The sequence below is a fragment of the Pithys albifrons genome, chromosome 2 (assembly GCF_047495875.1).
Source record: "Pithys albifrons albifrons isolate INPA30051 chromosome 2, PitAlb_v1, whole genome shotgun sequence".
NCBI lineage: Eukaryota > Metazoa > Chordata > Aves > Passeriformes > Thamnophilidae > Pithys > Pithys albifrons.
Window position 1 is genome coordinate 12,280,785 of NC_092459.1, and position 27,622 is coordinate 12,308,406.

At 39.6% G+C, this 27,622-nt stretch overlaps 1 protein-coding gene across 2 annotated transcripts in view; it reads left to right on the forward strand.

Moving 5' to 3' along the window:
* Positions 1 to 27,622, forward strand: part of ROCK2 (Rho associated coiled-coil containing protein kinase 2) — a 101,052-nt gene that overhangs the window by 25,831 nt on the left and 47,599 nt on the right. For both annotated transcript variants that reach the window (XM_071548339.1, XM_071548338.1), the window contains exons 2-3: positions 16,225 to 16,306; positions 26,554 to 26,654. In XM_071548339.1, coding sequence (XP_071404440.1) covers positions 16,225 to 16,306; positions 26,554 to 26,654 — 183 coding nt within the window. The remainder of the gene's footprint in view (positions 1 to 16,224; positions 16,307 to 26,553; positions 26,655 to 27,622) is intronic.

Sequence of the window (27,622 nt, forward strand, 5' to 3'; positions counted from 1 at the left end):
ATCTTACTTCGTGTGTCCATAATGAACAGAAGAGTGAGTTTACAGTAGCTCAGGAACGTCATCTGTACTGTGGGACAAAGTGTATTTGCCCTAATTTCAGAGAAATTTCACAGTAGTGTATGTGTTAGTAGAGAGAAGTTTTCTTTGGAATTGGATTTGGAAATAATAATTTCCTAGGTTGGTGAAATTGTGGAAATAACAGTAAATTGAAAATTGAGATACTGAGAGTTGAGATGGAGTTCTCTTAAAGATAAATCTTAGATTTTAAATATTGCTACAACTTCAAATTGTTTTCACTCTTAGTAGCAAAAGACTAAGGAACTTCATTATAATTTCAAGTCTCTATTCTAAAAAGACTGTGGTTTCCTTTGCCAATTTGATGTGATTCCTTTTCAGAAATGCAAACAAAAAGATCTTGTATACATAAGCACACCCAGTTGTTTGATTTGCACCTACAGCTGGAACACTGGGAAGAAGAATGTTCTGGGAACTCATTATGCAAATGCCAGACCAAGTGTTCCACTTTATTTCAGAGTTATCATCTAGAGTATTACCACAACAAATTGCCTTTTCTTAACTAGAATGAGGTTTAACCAGCTGTAAAATCGATAATCAGTCATGGTATTTCAGAAATTGCAGAGTGAATGGTTTCTGCATTGTCTGTACAGTAATGAAAATCAAGTTCCTAGAACATTGAATGTACCTCAAACTGTTTTTAAACTACCAAAGAGAAATTTTATACACTTAGTTCTGTTGGATTTGTTTTCACTGAGCAAGAAGTGAAGTTACATTCAGGAGAAAGGACACACAGAATTATTTCACAGTCACCTGTTCCATGCTGGGTTATCACTGTGGAGGGAAGCAAAATAAGGTCGGGCAGTCAATCTTTGTTCTGTTTTATCCTCTTAATTTTGAAACTTTTTTTCCTCCTAATATGTCTGTGTGTATATGTAGTTGTAATGCCCCTCCTAAGATGTAAAAGTTAACTTAAAATATATACAGTATGACTTTGAAATATCACTAAATGATAAGTAGTTTCTTTGTTGTGTATGGTAAAGATTAGAAAAATTGTTTTATTGCTCTTAGGACAGATACTAAGTCCTTTCAAGTGTTTTCTGCAAGCTCAGAGCCTGTTTTGTAGCAGTAGCATTTGGTGTGGCTGTTGCCAGCGCTGGCATTTGAATCCAGCCTCTGTTTTCTCATATTTCGCTTAATAATTTGGGTTGGAAAAGACCTCCAAGATGATCTGAACCAACCTTTGACTGATCACCACCTTGACAACAAATCCTCCAGCCACAAATTTCAAGTCTCCTCTGGCAGGTTGGGAGGACAACAGTCAAAATACAATGTACTGCTGGTTTCAGAATGGTTTCTCTTAGTCTCTGTTGTTGAAGCTTTTTCTCTTTGTATATTTTTGAGTTTGGCACTTGATGTCCTCCTTTGTCCAGATCATATAATACTGAGGCTGAAAGAAACTTGGCTTATTTCCTTGTAATTATTTGTAGGGATTAAAGCAGCTTGTGCAGGAATGAAAATAGAGTTTCCCAAAGTGAAACATGAAAGTGGATCACTAGATTAAATCAGGAGTTTGTCCAGTTTACCTGCTCTGATCCCAGCAACAGTCAGTAGTTCAGAAGTACCTGGGAGAGAGTGCAGAAGGAGGACTCTGCCTGTTCAATTCCACTCTCCCAGCCTGGGAAGATGGGGCAGCTCAGGGAGTCTGTGAGGTGGATGAGATGGTTTTCTGTCTCGTAGCTCTTGACAGCTTTACCTCCCTGAAATCAAATAGCCTTCAGCCTAGTGTAAACTTTTTGGCAACAGAAACATCCCAGGAAGTTCTGTGATGTGAAAACCCCCCTCCCTTCTGTTTTGAGTCTCTTGTATGCTCTCTTCGTTTGCCTTCCATCTTCCCATTAATGAAGATCCAGCTCACCAGGGACCTTGGAGTCACCACATGTGTAGGAGACCAGATTCCTTTTGATTGCCTGTCATACTACCTGAGGTTGTCTCTGCTTATTTCAATTTGTGCTCATCCATCAGGTGTCTCTTACCTTAGAATTGATTGCAAGACAAAACAAAACTGAGCCATGATCTTCCACAGACAGGCCCCAGTCCATGATCGATGACACTGATGAAATACTGTTTTACAAAATAGCCTGTCAGCTCTTCTAGCAGCCATGTCTAGCCAAATGATTTTTGGTGTTTCTGGAGATGTAGGTGGCACTCTGTCAGCAATTGAGATGTGGTTGAAGCTATTTTCAGAATTGAATGCAAATACCCATCATAGGATAATGTGGGATGCAAGGGTCATGTCAAGGTTTTCTGATCCAAACCACTGACGTTCAATTAGGTGATGTTTAAGAATTTAGTTTTGAAAATAGCCAAACATGGAGATGCCACATCCTCTCTGGGCAACCTGTTCTGGTGACCATGATGGAGAAGATGTTTCCATATAGCCAGTTTAAATTTCCCAAATGGCATTGCCTCTTGTAAGACCCCTCTGCCACAGGGCCTACTGCTGACTCTTGTAAGACCCCTCTGCCACAGGGCCTACTGCTGACTCACAGCCAGTTTTGTTCACCAGGACCCTCGGATCCATTTCCTCAAAACCACTGTGTAGCCAGCAAGTGCCGGCCTCTCCTGGTGTGTGGTGGTATTCCATCCCACATGTGGAAGTTTATGTGTGTCCTTGAACTGTATGAGGCTCCTCTCAGCCCATTTTCCCAGCCCTTCCAGGTCTGTCTGAAAAGCAGCTCTGCCCTCCAGTGGATCAGCCACTGGCCCAGTTGTGTTATCTGTGAAGTTACTGGAGGTACATCGTGTCCTACCTTTTGGGTCATTAGTAAAAACAAACAGCATTGGTCCCATTATCAGTCCCTGGGGAATTCCAGTGACCACCAGCTGCCAAGTTGGACTTGATTCTACTGATCACGATGATACTCTGACCCTGGCGGCCCAGCCAGCTTTCCACACAGCTGGTTGTTCACATGCCCATTTTGGCCAATGTGATTACTGTAGGAATCTGTGCCGAATACCTTGATGAAGTTGAGTTAAACAGCATACTGCACACTCCTTGGGCACTGAATCAGTCATCTCATTAGAGAAGACAGGTTGATTAGGCACAATTTGCTTGTGATCAGTTTATTCAGTTGTCTTATTCTCTGTTTATTTGGAAATGGCGTCCAAGGGCCTGAACTTAACTGAAATTCTGCCCTATTCTGCAGGTCCTCCTTGTTGAAGATGGGCATGGCACTTGCCCTTTTCCAGTTAATGGGAACATCCCCAAGTTGCTGTGATCCCTCAGAGGAGGGAGAGAGGAGCCTGGTAATGATTTCAACTGGCTCCTTTGCCCTCTCTGTTGGATCATGAGAGGTTTTTTCCTGAGAAACTGGGCCCAAATGTACTTTATTTTGCTGCTGATTTGTTCATAGAAGCCTCTGTTCTTGTCCTTCACACTCTTTCAGTGCCTGAACCTGTCAATGTGTGTGGGGATGTGTGTGTGTGTGCGTGTACTCTGATTTTCTAGGGACAGAAGTACTAAGTGCTTCCCAGTGTAAGAGAAACAAGTGTAGTCACAGTCATTCTGTGTCATGCTCTAAGTCATGTTCTTTTATGCATGGTGCAGGATGTTCTACACTATCTGAAGTGACATCATATGTTTATTTTATTGTGGTCTTACATGGCATTTGCATATCTCACAGACACTGAAAAGGTGATGTTTTTTCCTGGCTGAAGCAAAACTGAAGTGCTGTGTACAAATGTAAGAAGTATTTATTGCTTGGTCTGTTCAAGCTGCAATTGCTTGGAGTTTTGGGTGTCTACTATTATGTAATGTTTATTTTTAAATACAGTTCCTTCTGATATAACTTGCAATTAGCATTAAAAGCTTCTGCAAACTGATTCATAAAGCAGAGGTTATAACAACACCCACTGAGTGGAATTTATGGCTAGATAAACAGATCAGGAATCAAGAGCTGCTGTTTTCCCCAGTTTGTGGTCAGCTGTGATAGAAGTTTTAAATTTTGTAATGAATTCTCATGCTATCAGCTTCTAAAGCAAAGTTCTGCACTTACCTTGGTGTCTTTTAAACCTTACATTAAGTGTGTTTTAGTGACTAAACAAAGTTCTTCCATGACTAATTCATTTATTGAGGTAGTTGAAAAAAATACTTCAGAAGAAATCTGCTCTCTTCTCTGGCCCTTTGTATCACCTCCCTCTCAGTGAAAGAAGCCCAAATATCTTGATAAAAGTCTGTCCACAGCTTGGGTGAGCAGTTGTGTGCAATGTGAAGGTCCTAATGGATCTTACAGGAAAAATAACTAATCAATACACATTTGTGCACAGAACAAACTTGTTGCTTAGAGACTTGAAGTATGAGTAATTACAGCAGCAGATTGCAATGGGCATTCACTTCATCAGACTTGCTGAAGCCTCTCAAAATCTGCAGAGAGAGAGAGCAAGTTCTGTAAGTGCTTCTTTTCTACTCCTTTACTTCATACTTTTTTACAGTTTAAGGACCATCTTTATTTTTACAAGACCAGAACTTTTTGAATTTCTTCATACGAAAAACTGATTTTAATGTTGCTGACCTGCCATATGCTCTGGTCAAAAGGAATTGTAGCATCACAGAATAATTCAGCTTTGAGGAACTCAGGAGGTCATTGAGGTTCAGCCCTTGAGCAAAGTGGCTGCTGAATGTCTGTCCTGAGTGTGAATCCATTCTCTCTTACACAGGACAGCCCCTTATGTGGGTGGGATAGGTGGGGTAGGATTGGCTTTTCTCCCTGTTGTTTTTTGGTTGTTTTGGTTTGTTTTTGTTTTGGATTTTGGTTGGTTTTTGTTTGGTGGTTTTTTTGTGTGTTTTGGTTTTGGTTGGGTTTTTGTATGCTTTGTTATTGTTTTGTTCTCCTTTTATTTTTTGGAAGGTCTTTCAAGAATAGGAAGTTTCCTCAAATTACTTCCAGAGGGGAACATGGAAGATCAGACACTTCTAGCTGGGCTTGTCAGGAAAGACAACATGTTCTGTTCTAGTCCTAGAGGTTGAGGCCAGTGACCTCTTAAATCCCTCTTTATTGTTGAAGTTGGTGAGAAAACTTCAATTCTTTGATAATACCTCATCCTCATGGATTTTACAAATGGTGGAGTTACTACTCTAGTCAGTCACTAGAACATGTATTGAGTTTCAGCAGAAATCATCCAGAAAAATTCCTGTTCTGCTTTAAAACCTAGAATGTCACATTAGTAGTCCTGACTCAGGAATTGGAACTGAAGTGTTTCTGTTATTTTATATATTTAAACACCTTAAAAATTTATGTATTTTAGCATATTTACATGTAGGTTTATTTTATAGGTAAAGATACTGAGTGTTTGAGAGGCAAACTTAAAAGTGAATTTGACTGCAGTCTGAGTCATCAGTGAAGTTTTCTTCTAGGATGTATCTTGGACTGTGGAACAGCATATTGCAATGTGAACTCCAAATTCATCTAATATTATGTATGGAAAAAAAACCCAAGCAAACTAAAAACTCAAACATATTCCATAAAAATGTTTTTTTCTAGTTGTTTGTGCTGTTATATCAATAGTACAATCTGTGTTGTCTAAGGTGGTGAACAGCTGTAACTCCTCTCCAGAATGTCAGTTAGACTCATAAATAAGGCTCTTACATGTCAAGAAAATATTGTATACTTACTAATTAAAGGAATTAAAATGATTATAAATTATTTCCTTTATTGTCAAATCCATTTCTGTGAGAAAGCAATTTTTAGAGCTGTTTAGCATTTTCTTTTTAATTAACAAATAATCTCCTTACTAATCAACAGTGCATATATATTACTGCAAAAATAAAAATCTGGTTTTCCTGATGTTGATATACTCTTTTGCCCTATTTACTTTAGTGATTGATGTTTGGTAGAAATGGATATAAATACTCATTTTGTTTAAATTCCATTCATTTTCCTCCAGTGTCATTAGAGAGCTACTCATGTAGAGATTATCTTAAAATAATTGTTTTGTCCATGTTACTAGGCAATCAACCATCAGTAGTTTAAGTTTGAACAAGGTCTTTTGACTCATCATTATTTAAAACTAATTTTCACCTCTTTGGGGATTTTTCCATGTCCAGTTAATCTTCCCTACTGTCTCATACCCCCAGGCTCCCTCTCTTCCAGGAGTCATTTCCACAGCTATGGACTTTTCCAGAAATTCTCCACAAAACATGTCCGTGTGTGAATATACAAACAGCCACTAAATGGCAGGACTTCACCTTGGTTTGACTGTTTGTTTTGAATTGCTTCTCTCCTGGAGCAAAGTGGTACCTTTTTCTGCTAGCACATGGATCAGCATCCTGACTCTAATGGATGGGTCTGATGTCTCAGGCTTTAAAAAACACAAACAAAGGAACTCATCTGTGGCAATAAGTATTCTGTGTTTTTCCATACTGCATCCAAATTCTGTACTCCAAAGTTATATGTGACTTCAAGTATCACAATTTTATTCATCACTTTAGCTCTAAATCTGGGCTCTTGGAATTATGGTGGAATACATTTTAAGAAATATGTGATGCAGCTGATTAGAATATGCTGCTGACATCAAATTTGAAGTTAGGCAGGAGATAACATAATAGGCAGGCTATTATTTATTAAGTTTGAAGTGGTTTTAGAGTGATTTTCAACAGTTGATGGTATTTTTAGTACAGGAAACTTTTGTAACAATTTGTTCTGAATCAGTGATTACCAAAAAAGGGATAAAACAATCAAGTCATAGAATCGACTGTGTTAGAAAAGACCTCCGAGACCATCAAGTCCAACCCTTGGTCCAACTCCAGTCCCTTTACCAGATCATGGCACTCAGTGCCACGGCCAATCTCAGTTTAAAAACCTTCAAGGATGGTGAATCCACCACCTCTCTGGGCAGCCCATTCCAATGCCTAATTACCCTCTCTGGAAAGAATTTTTTTCTGATACCCAACTTAAATTTCCCCTGTCCTTTTGTATCTTCTGGTTACTGATGCATTTAGGGGAGAAGGATGCCAGATGCTATCTTGACATGCCTTTCCACCCTTGTTGTTTGCAGTTCCAGCAACTGTATTAGAGATAGTTAAAATTTTTATTATTTACTCTAATAAGTATCCTTTTTAGTGATTACATTGTGTAATCACTTGCTTTTTATTTCTCCATTACTGCTAAATAGACTTGTAAAAATATATAATGCAAACCATGTGCATTATATGAAGGGAATATTTAAGAAATATATTTGTCCAAAAACAGCCTCACAGTGGAGTTGCAGGATGATTCTGATGGTGTAACTTGCATTGGATGGTTGCTGATTCTGGCTTCAGAGACTGAACTATCTGAAGGTACAAAAAGATAAATAGAATAATTTTCATGATGGAGAAATGGGATTCTTAATTAATATGGAACAAGGATGGCCTTGTGGTCAAAACATGATTTTTAAGAATAGACTGTACCTCTGTCTCCTTCCTCATGCACAGATGAGCTCCCTGACCTTTTATCTGTGTTCCTGGTGTTACCTCTGACTCCTGCAGCTGCAGCCTCTGAAAGCCTGTTTGGAAAAGGGGAATGAATAAGAAGCTGTGTGTTGCATTTGGATTTTCATGTCATAATAGGTAGTTCCACTTTTTCAGGGTGTAAGAGAAACAATTCCAGGCATGGGTTTATTTTTTATCCAGTTGTAGAAAGTCTTTTTGCAGTTCTAGTACTTGCACAGTTCTGCTTGATTGCTTGGGAAATCTCATCTGAACTGGTGCATAAATGGCTTTGGAAAAGTGACTGTCACAATTACCAGCTTGCTCTTGCTCTCTTATTAAGGAGCAAAGCTTGCTAATAAAGGCCTTGGAGGATTCCAATGAATAGGAAATTATCTCTAGTGTCATTTCGACAGGTTTGCAGGTCTGGTCATTGGTGCATATTAATGTTTTGAGAGAAATATGAATTCTAAAATAAAAAGTAGCCAAAGAACCCGGAAATGTGCAGTGACTTCAGGTGAAAGCAGATCCTGCTGAACTGCTGAATTTTCCATGGTTTCAGTGGTAAGCAGCAAGACATGCAAACCCAGTTTTATTAGGGCTTAAAGAGAAAATAGCAACAATTGATTTAGAGGAGAAAATTTTTATAGTGGTTAAGTTTTGGTGTTTTTTTTTTTTTGAAGAGAGTGATGTTTTAGACATTAATTTGTATATTCACAGCTACAGGCTTACTCCTCATTTCAGTCCTGTTTGGCTGAATTTACTGCTCTGGTGTGTTTCTTCCAGCAATTTGTGAAGAGATTCCAGGTAGGCTTGGAAGGAATTTTAGAGATCACTAGTAAAGTCTTCTTCCCACAGGTAGGATCCACAGCTGGATTTGCTGTAACAAATATTTCTCTAACTTGGGAATCTCATGTGAAGGTCATTTCTCAGCTTCCTTCGGTGACTATATTATGGCAACTCTTCACCACTTCTATTTAGAATTTTTCTTCCTAATCTGTAATCTAAATCTTAATTTCTAATTCAGCTAAATTTTTATGCTGTTTCTGGAGATGTGAGAAAGTGTCCATCATCATCACCATCGCTCATAACAGCTTTTTATGTTCTGAAAGGAGTTGTCCTGTCACCTTAGGCTGACGTTTTGTAAGACTAAATTCTATGGCCTTGACAGCCTTCCCAAGCACAAACTGCACATCATTTTCTTCCTCTTGTTAACTTTCCTTCGGTTCTTTTCCAGCTTGTCTTTTGCAATTCTCTGTACAGGTGTCTTGGGTTGAGCTGGCAAAACGCCAACTGTCCAGGACAGGGTGAAAAGGGTTCCTCTTCCCCCCAACCAGCTAAGGGGAAAAGAAGAGGGAGAGAAAAAAAAAACTTTTAAAGCCAGGTCTATGCTGAAACTAACTACATGTATTTATACAGAAAAGAGAAAATTAAGAGGAAACTATAATATAACACACACTTACACAAGTTACATATATATAACAAGGAATAACTTCCCACTCCCCAATTAATACAAAGCTCATTACTCTAAATTCATAAGCACTCCAAAAGACACTCAGCAAGAAAGAGAAAGTATAACAACAAAATATTTCTACTTCCCTGAATGCAAACAAAATGCAAGCAGAGGCAACAGAAGCAGGGCCTAGCATAGTAGAGGAGCTGCTAGATGTCTTCCTCTTAGTGCAGCCATGGTGGAACTAACTAAGCCACTCCCACACACTGGATTTTACACCCTTTGAGATGATGTGGTATGGTATGGAATACAATATTATTGGCTGGAAGAAGTCAGCTGTTAGCTAGCTCAGCCCAGGTTAAATCAGCTGACAATCCTAGGCCTAGCTGAACTTTAAAACTTAAATTTAGGCCCACCTGGCTAAACCCATAACAACAGGGATCCACAAAACTGGACACAATATTCTGTCTTAGGTTGTAACAGTATCAGCAAATGATTTCTGATCTTTATTTACAAAACAATCTTAGTTCTCTGCGAGTTCTTTTACACTGCACCTCCTGTTTGTGCTTCCTACACTGGACATCTGCTCTGCTGCAACCCTGCATTGCCTTCTGGTGTGCTCATGAATCCATCTTTCATGTTCTGTGCGTTGAACTTCTTTCAAAAGCATATGTTACTGAGGATTTTTGCCCTCTTTTTGTGCTTCGGCTTTGAGTTGCATCTGATTGGGTTTTTTTCAGGGTTTTTTTTCCTTCTTTTTGACATAATTTTAAATGGGGGGGGTGGGTGGGAAAAGCCTGTGCTTAGAACTCTGAGCCGAGTATCAGGTGCTGAATTTATTTAATTGTTAATAGATCTGTTTCTTATTCTATTGCCTTATTGTGATAATGAAAATATTCTCTAGAAATGGAACAGAAGAAACCCAAGGGAATTTCTTTTTGACATACTTTTCCAAGACCCGGTGATTACCAAACTCCTGATAATTACCTTTTGGACATGCTCCAAAATTTCCTGTACTGTTTCTTTTACTTTGCCAATGAGAATGGTGAGTCTGGTGTTTTGTTCCTACATTAAGATGCTTTGCTTAATTGATTACATTGTATATTCTTGCAGAAATCAGTTACATGGCACTGTTTTGTTTTTGAGAGGAATACAAAAATCCTTAAACCCTGGATCTCACATGTTAATTTCCTGGGTGTTTACAAAATGATTAGCATGATGTTCTAACTCCTTGTTGCTGAGTATTCTGATCTGTAGATTGGAAAGCCCTCTGCCTTTAAATGGGAGTGGTTGGATTTGCCCTTTTGAGTCCTGCTGACCTCTCCTGTTCTCCTGAATTCTCAAAGTAAATTGATTAAGAGTCTCCTTAAATACTTTGAGTGAATTTCAGTGGCTCTTGCTGTTTCCAACACATTTCTTCATGCATGTAGTGGTTTTCTTTAGGATTTGTTTTCGTTCTTAGCCAAAAAGAATGGAAAACTTAAACCACCTCTGCACTCTTTGGGTTTTTTATAAATCTTAATGGGCGCTCCTTTGACTTGTTTGCATGCTTTTGCTATTTCATAGTGGTGTTCCTTAAAGTTCTTGTTGTATCTTGAACAATTCTGTGATTATTTTGTAAGTATTTAGGGTGGAGCTGGTTTTGACCTGTTACCATCCTATTGTTGCAGTGGAACATTTTCACACTGTGCCTTTCAAATAGCAAGGGAAAATGCATAAACCCATCCAAATGTGCACGTGGGATTCTGCACATAGGAGGACATGTCTCAAGGAGCATTGCTTGTATGATGAATTTGCATATTTTCAATAGTAGGTAATGTTTAAACCATTTCAGTATTTATTTACCTTCATGTACAGAAATCAGACTGTAAATAAAACCTGTTGAGTATTTATGTACTCACTTGTGGACAGCAGCTGCTTTTAGGTTCCTAAACTACTGTACATGCTCAATACTGTTAAAACTTAAATCTTTTAATTAATCATAGAATAGAATCGATTGGGTTGGAAAAGACCTCCGAGATCATCAAGTCCAACCCTTGGTCCAACTCCAGTCCCTTTACCAGATCATGGCACTCAGTGCCATGGCCAATCTCAGTTTAAAAACCTCCAGGGATGGGGAATCCACCACCTCTCTGGGCAGCCCATTCCAATCCCTGATTACTCTCTCAGTACAGAATCTTTTTCTAATATCCAAGAATTTTTTTCTGATATCCGAATGTAGAATAGTGAGACCTCCCAACAGTAAATGTTGGCTGCATTTTCATGCCCAGGATTTTTCCTTCTCGTACTAATTATGCTTAAGAAAGAGAAGAGTGAATTGCAACATACCCTATGGATCACTGAATAGATTAAGCTTGGGAAAGTGTTTTTTTGCCTTGCATATGATTTTCAGTTGGTTTTATGGATTGTATTCTATTACTGAGCTGTTCACCTTCCATCTTAAGGTAATTTCTGTGATACAGAAAGAAGTAACCACTCAGGAAAGACGAATTATTTAAGGCTCTGATTGGCATATGGAAGAACATAGTGGGGATTAAATTCTGGTGAGGGGTCATTAGGTGGTCTGCTCCTGTGTGCATAGATTTGGGAAGTTCTGCCTTAAAAAGCATGTAGGTCAATGTGGAAAAATGTAATCAGGAGTTACAAGACTTTCTATGCTTTTTGCTGCAGCATATTTTACTAAATTTTATTGGAGGATTTGGAAGGTGAAAGGAAGGTGTTTTGATTTTCCCATAAGTCATGGTTTAGTGAAGTTTTCACATAATCACATGGGTTGGAAGGGACCTTGAAGGATCATCTAGTCCAACCCCTTGTCCACATGTGGGGACATCATTCACTGGATTATGCTTTTTTACATTTTCCAGTTATTGCAGGATTATGAATTGTTTCCTGAAGCAACTGATAACCTCTTCTGTTCAATCACCTTACTTTTGGGCCTTGAGTTTTATTGTTCTCACATTATGAGAGTGAGGAATAAATCAAAGTTGCCATAGCTGGTTTTTTCACCCTGTGGAACTTTGCATGTACATATCAGATTCAAACAGTTACTTTAATGTCAGAAACTCCTATCAGCACAGCGTGGTTTAACTTGGTGAGGGCTTCTCTGGGATTGCCTGGAATTAACATGGAATTATTGAGAAACTACTAGTATTTTTCCCTATTACAGCCCCTTTTGTCAGAGAAAAACATAAACGTTTCATTCCTGTATGTCCTGAACTTTTCTTGCCTGTTTTTCCTTTGGTTCATTCAGCTCTATAAACAGGGCAAGTCACTTGCTGGGAAAGCCAAAGCTCCGTGTTGTCCACAGAGGGTGACTCTGTCAGAGTGGCCAGCAACTCTCCTCCTGGTGTAGTAGGAAAGTGTTGCAAGTCCACCAGGTTCGGACTTTTCTCTTGGAAAACAATCTGTGGAAGACATTTTAGTGTGTTTGCCACGAGCAAAAGGCCTTTGATGGGGGCAGACTGCCTTTGTTTGCCAGTGGTGTGCTTGTTTGGAAGCTGCTATTTTTGGCCTGTTAGCTTCTGAGTCTTTTGTAACAGCAGAAAGAGGAAGCGAACAGTGAAATCCCTTTAATAGCATATTTCCTGGTTGAAGTGACTTATCTGTGAGGCCTAGACAGAGGCAACGTCATTTCCTGGATTACTTCTCTTCAGCCTGAACCGTCTGTTTTACTGTGTAATGTTTTGACGCAGCTTCTTAAATGTAGTGAGTTTTTGTAGTAAATAACATAAACTAAGTCTTTCAATGACAAAGCAAAGGTCTAAGGAAACAACTGTGGACAAAATGCAAATGTGCAAGACAAGTCTTTCACAAACTACCTGTTGATATGAACTTGCAATCTCTTGCCTTAAAATTTTGTTTAAAAGCTTAAAATCTTGCCTTTGAAAGAGTATAATAATAAGGTTTGTTCGCAGGGATATAAAAAAGTTGGCACACTTTGTGTTCCTTGCGATGATGATACTGATCCCCTCTGTTTGACACCAGCGGTGCCTGGCTGTCCTCAAGAATTAGGACACTTCCAAATAGTTAACAATAGTCAATTACACTTTCTTAAGTTTCCATTCATTAATAGCTACTTGTGAAAATTATTACCAGGAATCCATGAAAAGGGGCAGAAGAGGAGTGAATAAAAAAACTAGCTGCAAATACAGTTCTCATAGCCCACAAAAAAGTTGTGGAAACAGAATGACACAAGGTAAAAACCAGTGACATCTGAAAGTTTAATACAGAGCTCAGTTTAAATTGAAAGTTACGGTTGGTTTGGTCCTTGTAATCCAACTTCACAGAAAGTTTTGTTGGAGAGGATAATGTTATTCTTTCCCTTGACATTTTGTGCAAGGTGGAAGTCGAGGACACTATAAATGGGTTTCTTGGTCAACTGCAAAAAGATCTTAGCACAAAAAGCATTAAAATACCAGATAGCCTCAGCTCTCCTCCCCTCCAAAATGCGAAGAACAAAAGTATGTCTTGCTGATTGGTGTTTGCACAGAGTGCTTTTACATCTCCCTTAAAATGTCTACCCAGTTGTTAGTGATCATGAGCAAATGTGTCAGTAGCAGTGAAAGGAGAATGTTGGCGTTAGGTATTGTGTTTAGACTGCCAGGTAATTGGAACTGATACTTCATTGAGGGAGGTAAAATCCTACAAGGTGGCCCAGCTGTTCCACTTTGGGGCCTTCAGCATGGTCCTTCCCTACATGTTGCAAAGTTAGACCCATACTCTGCTGCAGAACGAGATACCCTTTTCTGAAGGTGGTGGTTGCGAAATAAAGACTAGTGTGGATTCTATTACATTATTTTGCAGGAAGTCTCCTCAAGTCAGTACTTCCTGTTGGATTTGTCCATGTTATTGGGCAGTACCTGTGCATTTCATGAAGTGACTAACCCGCAAGTCTTTTAACAACTTTGTCGCTTTGATTTGGTTTATTTTATCTTTTGTAAAAGTGTCATCAAAATTAAGAGTAGGCAGTTAGTCTTCTGTCCCTCTTTACGATGAGTATGATGTCCTGGTGCAGCACTCTGTTATCCCTAATGGGTCTTGCAGGAACAGTTATGGTCAAGCTGAAATAATTCCTGTAAATACTGTTATAAAAGCAACTTCTGTGTCTTCTTTATTGACTGCCCTTTCTGCTTATTAGCTCTGTTCTATGTTTGTTAGGAAGCTCTAAAACTTGACATGTGAGGCCTTCATAACAGTTCATGATTCAAGAGTAAAATGCCACCTTTTCTCTGTGTAGCAGTGGAAATACTATGGGTGTTACATCACAGAATGTTTGTGGTTGGCAAACATTAAGATCACCTGCTCCAACATCCCTGCTCATTGCAGGATCAGCTAGAGCTGATTGCCCAGGACCACATCCAGTCAGGTTCAGAATATTTCCACTGATGGAGACTCCACAACCTCTCTGGGCAATTTGTTCTAGTACTTGACCGCTCTAACAGGAGAAGAAGTGTGGTTTGCAGGTGGAATTTCATGTGTTCTACCTTGTGTCCATTGTCTCTTATCCTGCCAGTGGGCACTGACTTTTCTTCAATCCCTCCCACCAGAAGTAAGTAATACTTACACGTGTTGATGAGTTCCCCTGCCCTGAGTCTTCTCATCTCAGGCTGATGAGTCGCAGCTCTCTGAGCCTTCCTCTCTTCAGAGATGCTCCAATGCCTTAATGTTCATGACCCATTGCTGGACTCCTCCTGTAAGTCCCTGCCTTTCATGATTTGGGGAACCCAGAAGTGGACATGGCACTCCAGGTGTGACCTCATCAATGCTGAGTAGGGAGGAAGGATCACCTGTTGTTTAGCAGGATCCTCAGGTCCTTCTTTGCAAAGCTGCTCCAGCTTGCCAGGCTGCAGCCTGTACCTGGGGCCTGGGGCTGTTCCTCCCCAGAAGCCAGACTTGCCTTTTCCCCATATTGAACTTTGTGACAGTCTTCTCTGTGTAGGAGAGCACAGCTGGTGACTGGACTTCGTGCCACTGGGCCTGGTCTTTCAGCCAACTTTAATCATTGGCTAACCCGTACTTTGCCAGCATGTCTGTGATGTTTCTCAGGACACTTTAATTTCTTAGTGGATAGTAAATAAAGAAAGAAATCAGTCTCTTAGTTTTGAGAATGATCTTAACCGTTTAATGTGTTCTGTGGTAAAAAGTGACATCTGCACAGAGTGGTCTTTTTTGTGTATGTGTGTATTTAGGACAAAGTGGCATTCAAAATGTATTAATAATCTTGGGCCTCGCCTTTGACTCTGTTCAGGTAGATATGTTATTAGACTGAGTATGATAATTTTAGTGACATTTTCAATAAATTATACCTTCCTAGATATATTAAGAAAAAATACAAAATCAGCAGATTGTTAGCTACAGCCTCAGTTATTAAGAAGACTGAAGAAGCTGTCTAGTTCTGTTGGCTGCCTGTTGATAAACATGATGTGATCTCTGACTTAAATCTCTGTGATGCCCTATCAAGGCTCAAAAACCTGAAGAAACAGTCTCAGGATTTTGTTCTTAGAGCAATAAATAAAACTGCCAGTTCAAGCTGAACATTGGAGTTGCTGACAGTGAATGATGTCCTTAAGTTTTTCCTAGTTGCAGAAAGGTTGAATTGAGCTAAGTCTTGTTACAGGCATTTGAAACACTATTTTTAGTTTGGATTTTGTGATCTCATCCCTTGCCATTCTGAGAGATCTCAATTGTTTTCTGCTGAAACACTGATAATGGTTGGCAGAATGGTATGCAGAGTTCTGGCTTGTCTTCTCTTGAGTCACTTGGAAAAAGTAATCTAGTCTTGTGAGCCTGAACTATGAGATTAATTGTCTTCTTAAGTTTAGGTGACAGTCTTGCTTTCAAGAAAAATGTGCAGTTGTTTTTGAACATTCAGAATGAGAAGGTGGAGGGACTGATCAGAGCAATAATAAGGGTAATACAGACGTAACGGGGTTTTTGCAGGAAAAGTGTAATGGAAATAGGAAAATGGATTGACTGAACTCAGTATCTTAAATCAGTCTTTAATGAGTAAGATTACTTACTGATTAAGATTAAAACTACTACTCCAGTTTAAGGCCACTGCCACTACTCAGTGGTAATATAGCTGTGCTGTTTATAGAACTGGGAGCCAGTCAGTGTGTGTAGCTCCTCTGCTGGTTTATAAACATACTTGAGAGCTTGTTTGATTTGCCTACAAAGAATGTAATGCCTGCTTGAATAATATATAATCAGTCTCAGTGTAGTAGTTTTAGAAAAGCTGTTAATTAAGATTTTAGAACTCAATTAACTTGCTTTTATTTCTTTTTTTCAGGATGGCTTGAATTCTTTGGTCCTTGATCTGGATTATCCAGCGCTGAGGAAGAACAAGAACATTGATAATTTCTTAAATAGATGTAAGTTGCAAGTGACCCTTGAACAATTACATAGTTGTGATCTCAGTCATAGGAAGCTGAGTGGTCAAAAATGCTTTGGTGGGGCCATTTTACTGATTTTTATAACTCAGTCTTCTATGTTCAGAAAGCTCTGGAGGATTTTTTATTACAGAGAGAAGTTTCATTTTGGGAAGTCATTATATTGCTGAAATTATGCTCATATGAGCTGTAGATTTTTGTTTTCCTAAATACAGTTGGAAAAATCCTTTATCTTATATTTTTATCTTACATATGTGTAGCAACATAATTTGCTAAGCATATCCAAGGTGTTATTCTTCAGGAATTCATTACACAAAACAACAACATTGTTTATATACCCCTATTCAATGTAACCCGCAGACTTCTGTGGGTTTTTAAAACTAAATTGTTGTACCTTAAGGTCTGTTAGTGCATTTTTGAACTTTTGCATAGATGTGTGTGATTCTCCCCAAATTACCTGTAGGCAGGATCTGAGAGTTCATTGAGCATGTAGAAATGGAAGACTGTTACATCAGAATAGCTGCATTTTGTCTTTTTGAAGTGCTTTTTGTCCATGTACATGCACAGATTTTTTTTTCTTGTAAAAACAGTGGATTGTTTTAAAATGTAAATTGCAGTGAGTAGGTCTTCTTGAAACAAGTATGCTTTGTGGGAGCTTATTTTGAGATCTCTGGTTTTTTAGAAAACTTCTATTGCATATGTCAAGGTTACAGCAGAGATGCAGTCTTATCAGCAACTCCTTTTTAGATTCTTTCCTAGTAAGGGCTGGATGTGTCTGCCCTCTGTTGCCCTGGCACTCCTTGAAATACTCACTCGTGCTCCTCACTTCACTGGTGGCTGGGGTAGTAATTTGTGGTGAGTTCTTTATTTTGGAATCCAGTGCTTCTCGGTGAGGTTTGTCAGAGCCCCGTAGATGGACAGCTTAACAGTTGCCAGTAAAGTCTCACTTGGAGAAATCACTTAAAATACAGTAAATAAGAAACAGCACATTAGGAAGTAGAAGCATATCTTGGGATTATTCTCAGTTTGAGATTATTTTCAGTTTGAGTTCAAAAGAATTCAAGCTGATATTTATGAAAGAAAGGGTCTGGAACAGCATTTTAAGTATCTTTGTTTCCTGCAACTGAACACTGTATGTGTAAAGTAAGGGGAAAGCCCAGTGAAAATGACATAAATGACGTTTATCAGTAACTTCTATGAGCTGTTCAGATTCACTTTTACATTACAGTGGGAAACACTTCAACCTTGTGAGCAGGTTGGGGTTGGTTGGTTGGTGTTTGTTTTTTGCAGTCCCTGAACATTCTTGCTGTCTGTTTTCCCCTGTTTGAAGGCTGTTATTGCTCCTTGTCCTCCTCTAGGTTCTCTCTCATTGTTGCAGTAAATATTTGAGTATATGATGTGGCCTGCAGACAACCAGCAGTGGCAGAAACATGAAAATATATTTTCCTTGACAATTTTATTACTACCTCTTTTTTGTTAAATCAGCTGACAGTAATACAGTTGAAATAGCTAGGGATTTGTTACAAAAAAAATTCACAGTAGTTAATAAAGAGTTTTCAGGGCTGCACTTCATCCTTATCTTTGAACTTTAAAACAAGCATGTAAGACCTGACTGTTTTGGCTCATACATCATGTGTCAGTGCATCTGTCTTAAGAAACACTGAATTAACTTCTCTCCTGTTCTGGTACTGCCTGAGAGAGATTGAGAAATAGTACTGCGTATTGTCTGTGATGTACACTTTAAAAAAATAATTCTGAAATGAGAGTTTTGTAAACATTTGAGGCTAGTAATATTTTGGCATTGCAGTAGAAAAACTTGGTCCTGCCACAGTGATGCCTTTCGGAGTCCTTTCCAACACAGGTATTTGTGTGGTTTGTTGTGTCCCAGGTTGGGGAACTGACAGAATTAATGCAAGGAGTGGGGTGGTTAGTTTTTTCTTTTTGTTAAAACTAGTCAGGCAAAAGAAAAGCAAAGGCAGGTTTCCGATTTTCATTTCGCTTTGCTGATATTTTGCCAGCACAAAATGAGCTGTTTGGGTGCAGGAAAAAACAGGGTAAAAACTGGGTTCTTATTGGCATTGCCATTTTATGTAATTTAAAGTTGCTGAGCCCGTAGCCCATGGCTTCTTGAAAACTGTTCTGAGGGTAGCAAGGATCAGTGGAAAGAGTGTTACATGTGCTTGCTGAAGCCTCTTGCTACTTTGGGCTTGGAAGAAGAGTGGGAATTTTATTCAAGAATTTATGGAACTGTACGTTGTTGCTCTCTTAGGTTCAGGAACAGTGAGTTCTTGTCTCTTGTGATTTTTCTTAGCATCTGAAGAACTGTAGCAAATACCTAGATGAGAAGAACTACTGTCAAAAGGTTCTGACAGACTCTGATGAGCACTCGGTGCCAGGGGCCTTGGAGGCTGCATCCCTCCTCCAGGCTTCCTGAGGCAACCCCGGAGAGAGGGCAGGGCCATCCCGTGGGGTCACACTGTGGGGCAGCTGAGGCAGAGTCATTGTGATTGTCTGAATCCATAGTACCCAAATCTTCAAAAATTGTGGTGAATGCTAAATAGTCATCACCCTTTAGGTCAGTTTAATCACTTAATTCTTCCACAGTAACACTTGGAGAAAGAAGGGAGTTTTTTCTGACATATTCCCAGGGGTTTGCATACACTCTACTCCAACCTACATCAAGTCATTGCTATTCAGGTCAATGTTTTATTAATAACTTACTTTAATTTAAAAGTGAAATAGTTTGCACTTCAGCTGATACATTAATTGATGTTCAGCTCAGCTCATAGTTTCAGGCTGAAACTCAGATATTTCAACTCGTTTCACAAAGGCAATTTATTAATTGTCCATACTGTAGGAATCTGATGTGTCCTGTTTCTGTGACCACTTTGCAGAGCAGCCTCTTCACTTGTTTAATACATAAGCAATTCTTTCCTTGCCTGCTTTCCCTTACTGTTCTGATTTCTTACCACTTCGTCTAAGGTGCTGAACAGAAGTGAAGCCTGTATTTGTTATAAGAGGCACTTTAAATATCTCCTATAATACAACCATTCCTTTTCAGTCTTCTCTATTGCTTTAATCAGCTGTTGAGATTCTGGTTTAATGGCTGTGTTTTCTTAGAGTGTTCATAGAACAGGAAAGCATAATGCAATATTTAATTTCCAAAACAACAAGAGGAATCTCATAGTCCTCTGAGAGCAAAAGCTACTTGACTTATTTTAGAAAATAAGGCTCAGTTTTCCAGCATGGGCTTGGTGTAACAAATCATTCTTGGTCTTTTCTTTTCCTCTTCTGTCATCTAGGCCAAGACAATAGATTGAATAAATTCTTCCAAGTCACTTTTTCTGCCGTCTGAGATTTGTCAAGTGTTGAATCCTGTCTTAGTGGTTTGTGCCTTTTTGATGGTCTCCCTTTCAGGTGCTGCTTAGCCTATTGGTTGCTTAAACTTCTGGGAGCATAAAATTAAATAATTAAATAACAGGTTTAAGTGACAGTTGAAAATATTTGATCATTTATAATCTTATCATCAGGAATAGAAGGGCACAAAGAATGGATTTTTAGTAAGTCCAAGTAGCATTGCCATCAACAGGCCTGTTAGAATCCAAGAGTCAACTCCCTCAATGGATCTCTGATTTCCTATGCATTATCCAGCATCACTGAAGAACTGGAAACCTCTGTTGTTAAAATGATTTGTTGATGCTTTGTAGGTTGACAGACTTGGAGAGTTTAATGGCAATGGACATATTTACAGTAGAAGGAGTTTTCAGTACAGATGTGACACTTGTGCAGCAGCTTAGCTGACCCCCTGAATAAACTTCCTAGAAAGTTGCTTAGGCCATTTTCTTCTCCAAGCAGACACTGCTTACATGGAAGTTTTATCTGTTAAGATTAATTTCATGCAAAATTGACAGTTCTGGTTCCTTCTCTTGCATTTCATTCTGTTGCTTGAAGCTGCTGAGTCACGTGCCGGCCCTGCGGTTACCAACAGAAATGCCGTATCCGGTGTGGTGTCAGTGCCTGCCGTGGCTGTAGCTCTCTGTGCTCCCTGCTTCCTGCCAGCAACACTGATGAAACACCATGTGCCAAGAAGACTCTTAGTGCATTGTAAAACTCACATTGAGTTAAGGAGCTAATTGCTCCTCTGGTTTTCTCTTGGCTTCTCTAAGGCCACTCCTTGCCAGTTGCCTCAGCAGGTTGGGCTCCAGTTCCATTCTTAATGACATTGTTCTAGTAAGAGTAGGGTTGGGAGAGATATCAAATAAACAACTTTCCCAAGCAGAGCATGGAAGCCACAGTGTTTAAGACAGAATGTCTCAGATGTATAAACAAGTTGTATGTCACTGTTATTAACCACTTTTCCATTTGGGTAGTGGTGGATACAAAGCAATCAGTCCTGCCATCAGGCTTATTTTCATTAAGACAGGGATTTGTTCTGTGCAAGCCCAGAGGGCTGCTGCTTTCTGTTTCCCTGTCTTCTGCTCTTTTGTCTGTGCAAGTCAAAATACTTCTTGTGTCGACCTCTCTTTTCTCAGGGGGAGAAGGATACTCTGTCTGAAGCTGTGCTTTCTAGTTAGTGCTGCTTTCACAAGGTCTGCACCAGCTTCCTGTTCTTCACACACCTTTGACCAGATACTATGTATGCACCTCTACCGACTCCAAACTTTCTGTGGTGCTTTCTGTTTGGTTTTGGTTGGCTGTGGGATTGCAGCACTTCCTGGCTGTACTTCAGTTTAACTTCTGGCTGGACTTTTGCGTAGGGCAGCAACTTTTGACTTAACATGCCCCACAGCAGCACTCACTGACTGTCTGATCTGTGGGGCAAAATTGCAATCCCTTGCGTTTTTATTCATCATACATATACAGCCCAGAACTGCCTGATACACATTCTTTTTCTTTTTAAAGAAAATATCCTTCATATGAACTTTTTTTTTTTAACTTTAAAAAGCAGAAAAGCTTGGGTTTCTTCTCTTCCCCACCCCCTTTACTCTCCTAGTCAGGTATTTTTTTCCGTTTTCAAAGGCATGTGCAATCTTCAGCCACATTCTAGCTCTCAGTGATTGATCCAAACACTCTGCCCTTTCAGACAGTGAAACTTCATTTTTTAAAGGTTATAGTGTCATTTTCAAATAGTAAATCAAAAGCTGTCTTTGAACACTTGATATCCAGCATTCCTGGCCCTTCCTGTGTTAAAGAAGAAAATTGAGTCATAGGTGATGATATTCTCACGTTTTGGGACTTTTGCTCAAATGTCACAGTATTTTTCTAAGATTCCATTACATTTTGGGGCTGGGGAAGTCCATCTAATGCCTTCCTTTAAACATAACATTTTTCTTCTGCTGGGCTTTGTACTATTGCAAATTCATGAGGCTCTAAGATACAATCTGTTGTATCTGTGCATACAGATATCACAAATTGGCAAACTTCCGTCTGCGAAATCTTCTGAAAATTCAGAACTCCGCTAAAAGGTTACTGTTGGAAAGGTCTCCTGCACCTTGAATTAGGTCATGTTATATGATACATGAACTAAATCACATGATCCAGCATGGGTTGCAATTATGACAGGGCTTCAGGGTTAATCTAAGCTTGCCAGTCTTTTTTTGTTCCAGATTAGTTCCATGCATTGATTATCTGTTCTGTATCTGTAAAATTTTATGCCAAAATAGACAATCCAGCCATATAACTGATACCTTCACAACACTTTCATCCCTAGAGGATATTATTTTTAACTAAGAGTATTAAATCTTAATTAAAGAAGTTGGGAGGGGCAACTTCATTGCTCTCTAAAGAGGGGCGAAGTGGAGAGGGAGGTCTCCCTGGGATCCAGTGACAGGACACGTGGGAAAGGTTCAAAGCTGCACCAGGGGAGGTTCAGGCTGGACATTAGGAAGCATTTCTGTAACAAATGGGTGGTCAGACACTGGAACAGGCTTCACAGAGACAGTCAATGCCCCAAGCCTGTCAGTGTTTAAGAGGCATTTGGACAATGTCCTTAACAAAGTGTTTAACTGTTGGTCAGCCCTGAAGTGGTCGGGCAGTTGAACTGATGATCACTGTGGGTCCCTTCCAACTGACAGGGCTCTGTACTATTCTATCCTATTCTGTCTCTTAGCTAAGCAAGGAAGATTTCTCCATTTCAGCGTTTCACAGGGATGATAAAATTGTTAACAACTCTGCTACTTGCTTCATATATTATTGCGGTTTTCACTCTTAATTGCAGTATTTAATGCTTGACAAGTTTCACTGGAGCTGTAGTCACTTGGTTTATAGTTTCTACATTCTATTTTGAACACAGAAATATTCCTGTGAGTTTCTGATCAGAAATTGAGCTATGTAAAACTGTACACGAGTTTTTCAGTGTGTTGAACTACCTGCATTTCATTTCACACATCTGAAAATATTTGAAACGTCTTAGAAACATTTGAAAATAAATTCATGTGATTCCTTACACTCATGAGTGTAACATTGTGTTCAAACATGAATTGCACCTTCTCTCTGCCTTGAAATTTGCTGATTTTCCATCTCTACTGAAGCTTCCTCTGGATTTTCATTTATTATTATTTGTCTTGTGCCAGAGCTTCCAATCTGTAGTTAAGGAAGCTTCCAAGCACAGTCTTCCCTTCTCAACCTGCGAAATTAGTTCACATTAGTAACAAAATAATAAACTTGATGTGAGTGAAGCACTGTTGCTGTCCTGTGCTTCCTGTCTAAACTTTTCAGATTCACTACAGGGAACAGCCTCAGAATTCTCTCAACTCCCTTTCCCATTCACACTCTGGATTGCTTCAGTCTTATTTGTACACTGAATGTAGCAGATTTGTTTACTTTTTGAGGTTTTAATTGCCTTTATCCTTACAACTTTACTAGCAGACTATTCCCCCATTAATGTTAATCTCTTCTGTTCTCTGTCATATCTAATCTTTTCTTCAGAAGAAGAAAGTTGCATTTTTGTATTCCACAGGTTGGGAAGGATCTCTGGAGGTCAACTGGTCCGACTTGCTCAAAGTCAAACCAGTTTTGATGTTACATCAGGTTGTTTAGGTCCCTGTGCAGTTGAATTTTGAAAATTTCCAAAGACCGAAAGTTTTGTAGCTGTGCTGGACAGTCTGCTCCCTTCCCCAGTTCTTGGTATTCTCTTCCTACAAAGCAGGATTTCCAGTGTTTGAACTTGTCTGTTGGCTCTTGTCCTTTCATTTTGTACTTCTGTTGAGACCAAACATTGATTCATCCCTAAGCTGAACAATTCCAGTTCTCTCAACTCCTCTGTGGGTACCATGTGAAGCATCTTGGTGGACTTCTATGTAGCTAGGGAATGTTTTGATATTTTTCATGCACTGGGGACCCCAGAAGTTAGAGATAGTATTCCAGATATGGTTTCATAAGTGACAAATAAGAGAGGGAAATCTGCTTCCCTCAGCCTATTGGCTGTGCATTTACCAACACAGAGTTGTATGTAGTCAGTGCAAGGCCTGGCTGTTTGTTCCCCTTTGTTTGGCTTATTGTCCTCCAGGGCTGTCAGATCCTCTTTCTAATGTGCCATCCTGTACTGTCATGTGAAGTTGTTCCACCCCAGCTACAGGACTCTCCACTTGCCATTGTTGAACTCTGTGAGCTTTCTGTCTGCTCATGTACTCATCCTGTGTGGGTTGCTCTTAGAAGCCACCCTGCCCTCCAGTGAATCAGCTTTGAACTTAAAACCACTGACTGTGACTCTAGCAAGTATTCCATTCACCTGGTAATTTCTCTGCAATCCATGTTGGCCTGGTTTGGCTACGAAGATGCTTTGAGATGCTGTACTGAAAGTCATGCTATAGGAAAGGATGTATGTACTGCTCTTCCCTTGTCCACCAAGACAAACATCTCAACATTGAAGGAAATGAGGTTAATCAAACACAACTTACCCTTTTTAGATCCATTCTGGCTATTCTTGTATTTTCTTGTCCATCAAGTTCTTGGAAGTGGATTCCGGAAGGGTTTGCTCTCTGCTTCTTGCAGGCAGCTTGGTCAGGCTGTTGTTCCAGCCTGGAGCTTCCTGAATCCTCCCTGCTGCCCTTCTAGAACATGGACATCACATTTGACCATACCAGTAATCAGGAGCCTCCCCAAGGTGCCGTGACCTTTCAAAGGTGATAGAGAACAGTCTGGTAATGGTGTTGACTGGCTTGTTCAGCACACTTGGATGCATTCTGTGTTGTCTCATGACCTGGTGCATGTCAAGTTGGCTTTACTGGCCCTTAAGTCTGACTTCCCCTATTGTGATATTTCACTGCCCCACACTCAGCTATTACCTTTGAGGAGCTGGGAGGCCTGTGGGCAGAGTTTGAGAGTGAAGTGTGAGGCAAAAAAGGCATCAAGTGTCTTGATTTTCTCCATGTCCATGGCAGTAGATCCCCTACCTGACTGAGAGCAGTGGGCCCGTATTTACCTCGTTCTTTCCTTTATCCGGTATATTTATAAAGGCTCTTGTTTCCTTCCATAATCGTAGCTAGTTTCAATTCCAGCTAAGCTTGGCTTTCCCAATTCCGTCTTTGCTTGTTTGAGACATTCCTGCTGGAATGTCCTCCTGCATGTTTGGGACATCTCTGCTGCCATGTTCCAAACCTTAGCCTTTTGTGCTTGAGCTGAGGCACAGGTTATGTGTTCAGCTGGACTGGCTCCCTACAGTTCCTGCTTGATTTCTGGCTAACTGGAACAGACTGTTCTTGTGCTATGAACATGTCATCATTGAAGATCAACCCACTCCTCTGCCCTTCGCAGCAGCTTTCCACAGGATCCTGCCAGTGAGCTTCCCCAGAAAGCCATAGTCTGTTCTTCTGAAGTCCAGGGTCTCCTATTTTCCTTCCTCAGTTCTGTTAAGTGTCTTAAATTCCACCATCTCTCAGTTGCTTCAGCTAAGGCTGCCACAGACTTTGTCTTCCTAGGCCAGATCTTTGTTTGTGAGTAATAGATCAGAGTGCCTCCCTGATTTGGCTCACTGCTTGCTTGGAACAAAAGAAATGTTCTTGATGGTTAGGCATCTTGTGGATTCCTTGTAGCCTGCCAAGCTGCTCTTTGTGAATATGTAGGAATGGTTAAGCTATTTACTAGATGTTCATTATCATTAACTCCCTTAGACTGTGTCATCTTTAATCTCATACTGGATTAACTGTATCTCTGATCCCTTTTCTCCCCTGTATTCAGATCTGAAATCCCCATTAATGCCTTTCTAGGGGTCAAATTCCATGGTATTTGACCCTGAACAGGCGTCTCACAATATACATCTCCACTGCTCTGTGAATATAAGCATCCACATTTTTTCATACAATTTAATGCTCTTCTGTGGTAGTTCTTGCTCTAGCCACCTGTTTGGCTTTGTTTTGTTCTTCCTCTAAGTGTGTGTGTGGGGGCTTGTCATGCCTGAGAAAGATTACCTCCAGTATTATGGATTCCATTCATTGCTTTCATTATCTTCTGTCCTTGTAATAAGAATAGGTGTAAAAAATGCATTTAGCAACGAATGCATTCATAGCATGCTTCATTTGCAAAATTAAAGACTGTAGGACCTTGCTTGTTTTTAGAATTTGTCAGAAATCAGAAGTTCACTGGTTTCCCTTACAGATTCTCACAACTGCCAACGAGACACATACTGACAGTCAGCCCGTGTCTGCAGAATGTTGTACCAGAGGATCCTTAAACAGAGCATCGCAGACATCATTTTGAGACCTGTAGTGAACACCAAAAAGCACTTTGGTGGACAGCTGTTACATACACATATGTAAACTTGAATCAGTGGAATAACTGAGTGGATCTGAAGTCATAGCTTTGCATGATCTGTAGTTGTGCATGAAGGTTGTACTCCTCACCATGTGACTGCTGTTGCACCGTCCAGGTGTGGAGGAGCAAAACAGCAGCCTCTGTGCTTCTGTGTGTGCTCTTCATCTGCAGGACAGGCATCTCTGGCTCTCCTCTTTGCCAGTCTACCCATGAGCTTGTGAGTGATTATTAGAGGAGTGAAATGACAATTGGCCAAATCCAGAAGGCATTTCAGTTGTTACACCTAAAGGTAGATAGTCAATAGTTTCCAAAGAATAATGAATGGAGATGTTGAGAGTGCAGATTTCAAGAATTACCAAGAAAGCTCTAAACATTTAAATGAAAATAGCTTGATTTTACTCTCAGTGAAAAACATTAGAGAAAATTCTTGCATTCTGTTAATACATGCATAATGACAACTTCTGTTTGATTTGTTTTAGATGAGAAGATTGTGGAAAAAATCCGAGCTTTACAAATGAAAGCTGAAGACTATGATGTTGTTAAGGTGATTGGAAGAGGGGCTTTTGGAGAAGTGCAGCTGGTAAGAATGTAATGATGTAGTGCTCAGATTTACAGCTCTAGCCAAAACATTCCCGAGTTGTCCATGCTTTATATCTAAAAATGCATTCTTATAAAGAATAAGTGTTATTTTTATTGTATCCTGAGGTCGTTTCTGTGCATAGTAGCCTGTATATCTGAGTTTAAAATGTGATGGATTGGAAGGGAAGGAGTCAGGAAACAGTTTGCTGTCCTTTGTTCAAAATCAAAAAGACAGTTCATGGCAATTCTAAATTTTTTTTTGGACTCAAGCACCACTGTATAGTAATATCTGAAACCTTCCTATGAAAGAGCAAACAAATAGTGTGACAAAAGAATTTTGGTTTGCTCTTATAACTGTGATGCTTGCATTGTATTTAACTGACGTGACTCACAGGATTTTTAAAAGATTCTTTTATTCACATTGTCCTATCAACATTGTATGCTATATAATATCTAAAGCAAGAATGGGATTCCTTTAAAAAATTTTATTGCAGAAAAATTCTATTAAAAAAAAGGTAAACTGCAAAAAATTCTCTTGGTGTATCCACGTGGTCTGATTTTAATTGAATTTCAGTTTTTCCCAGGCTTCCAAATCCTACTGTGTGATGACACAAAAATATGAACCTGTGTATAAAATGGATTGATATGTCAGTTTTGAAATAATCCTTGGATGTAAGCACCACACAGGATCCAGAGTACAAACACCAGGCAGGGACAAGTTATCATGAGCAAACAGATAACTGTGCACCAGCTGATCCAGGATAATTGTCTGTGTAAGCATTTTTAGAGGAAGAGCCATATGGAACAAGTCAATGGAAAGGGGAGCAACTAATTTGCAGCAATTGAAGCTTGTTACCCATTTGCGTGTGTTTTTTGACATGGAACTCACATTTTACTGTTCTGTGCTAATTTTGTACTAGGAAGCTGAGAAAAACATTTTGTCTTGTAATATATAACCATTTTGGAAAG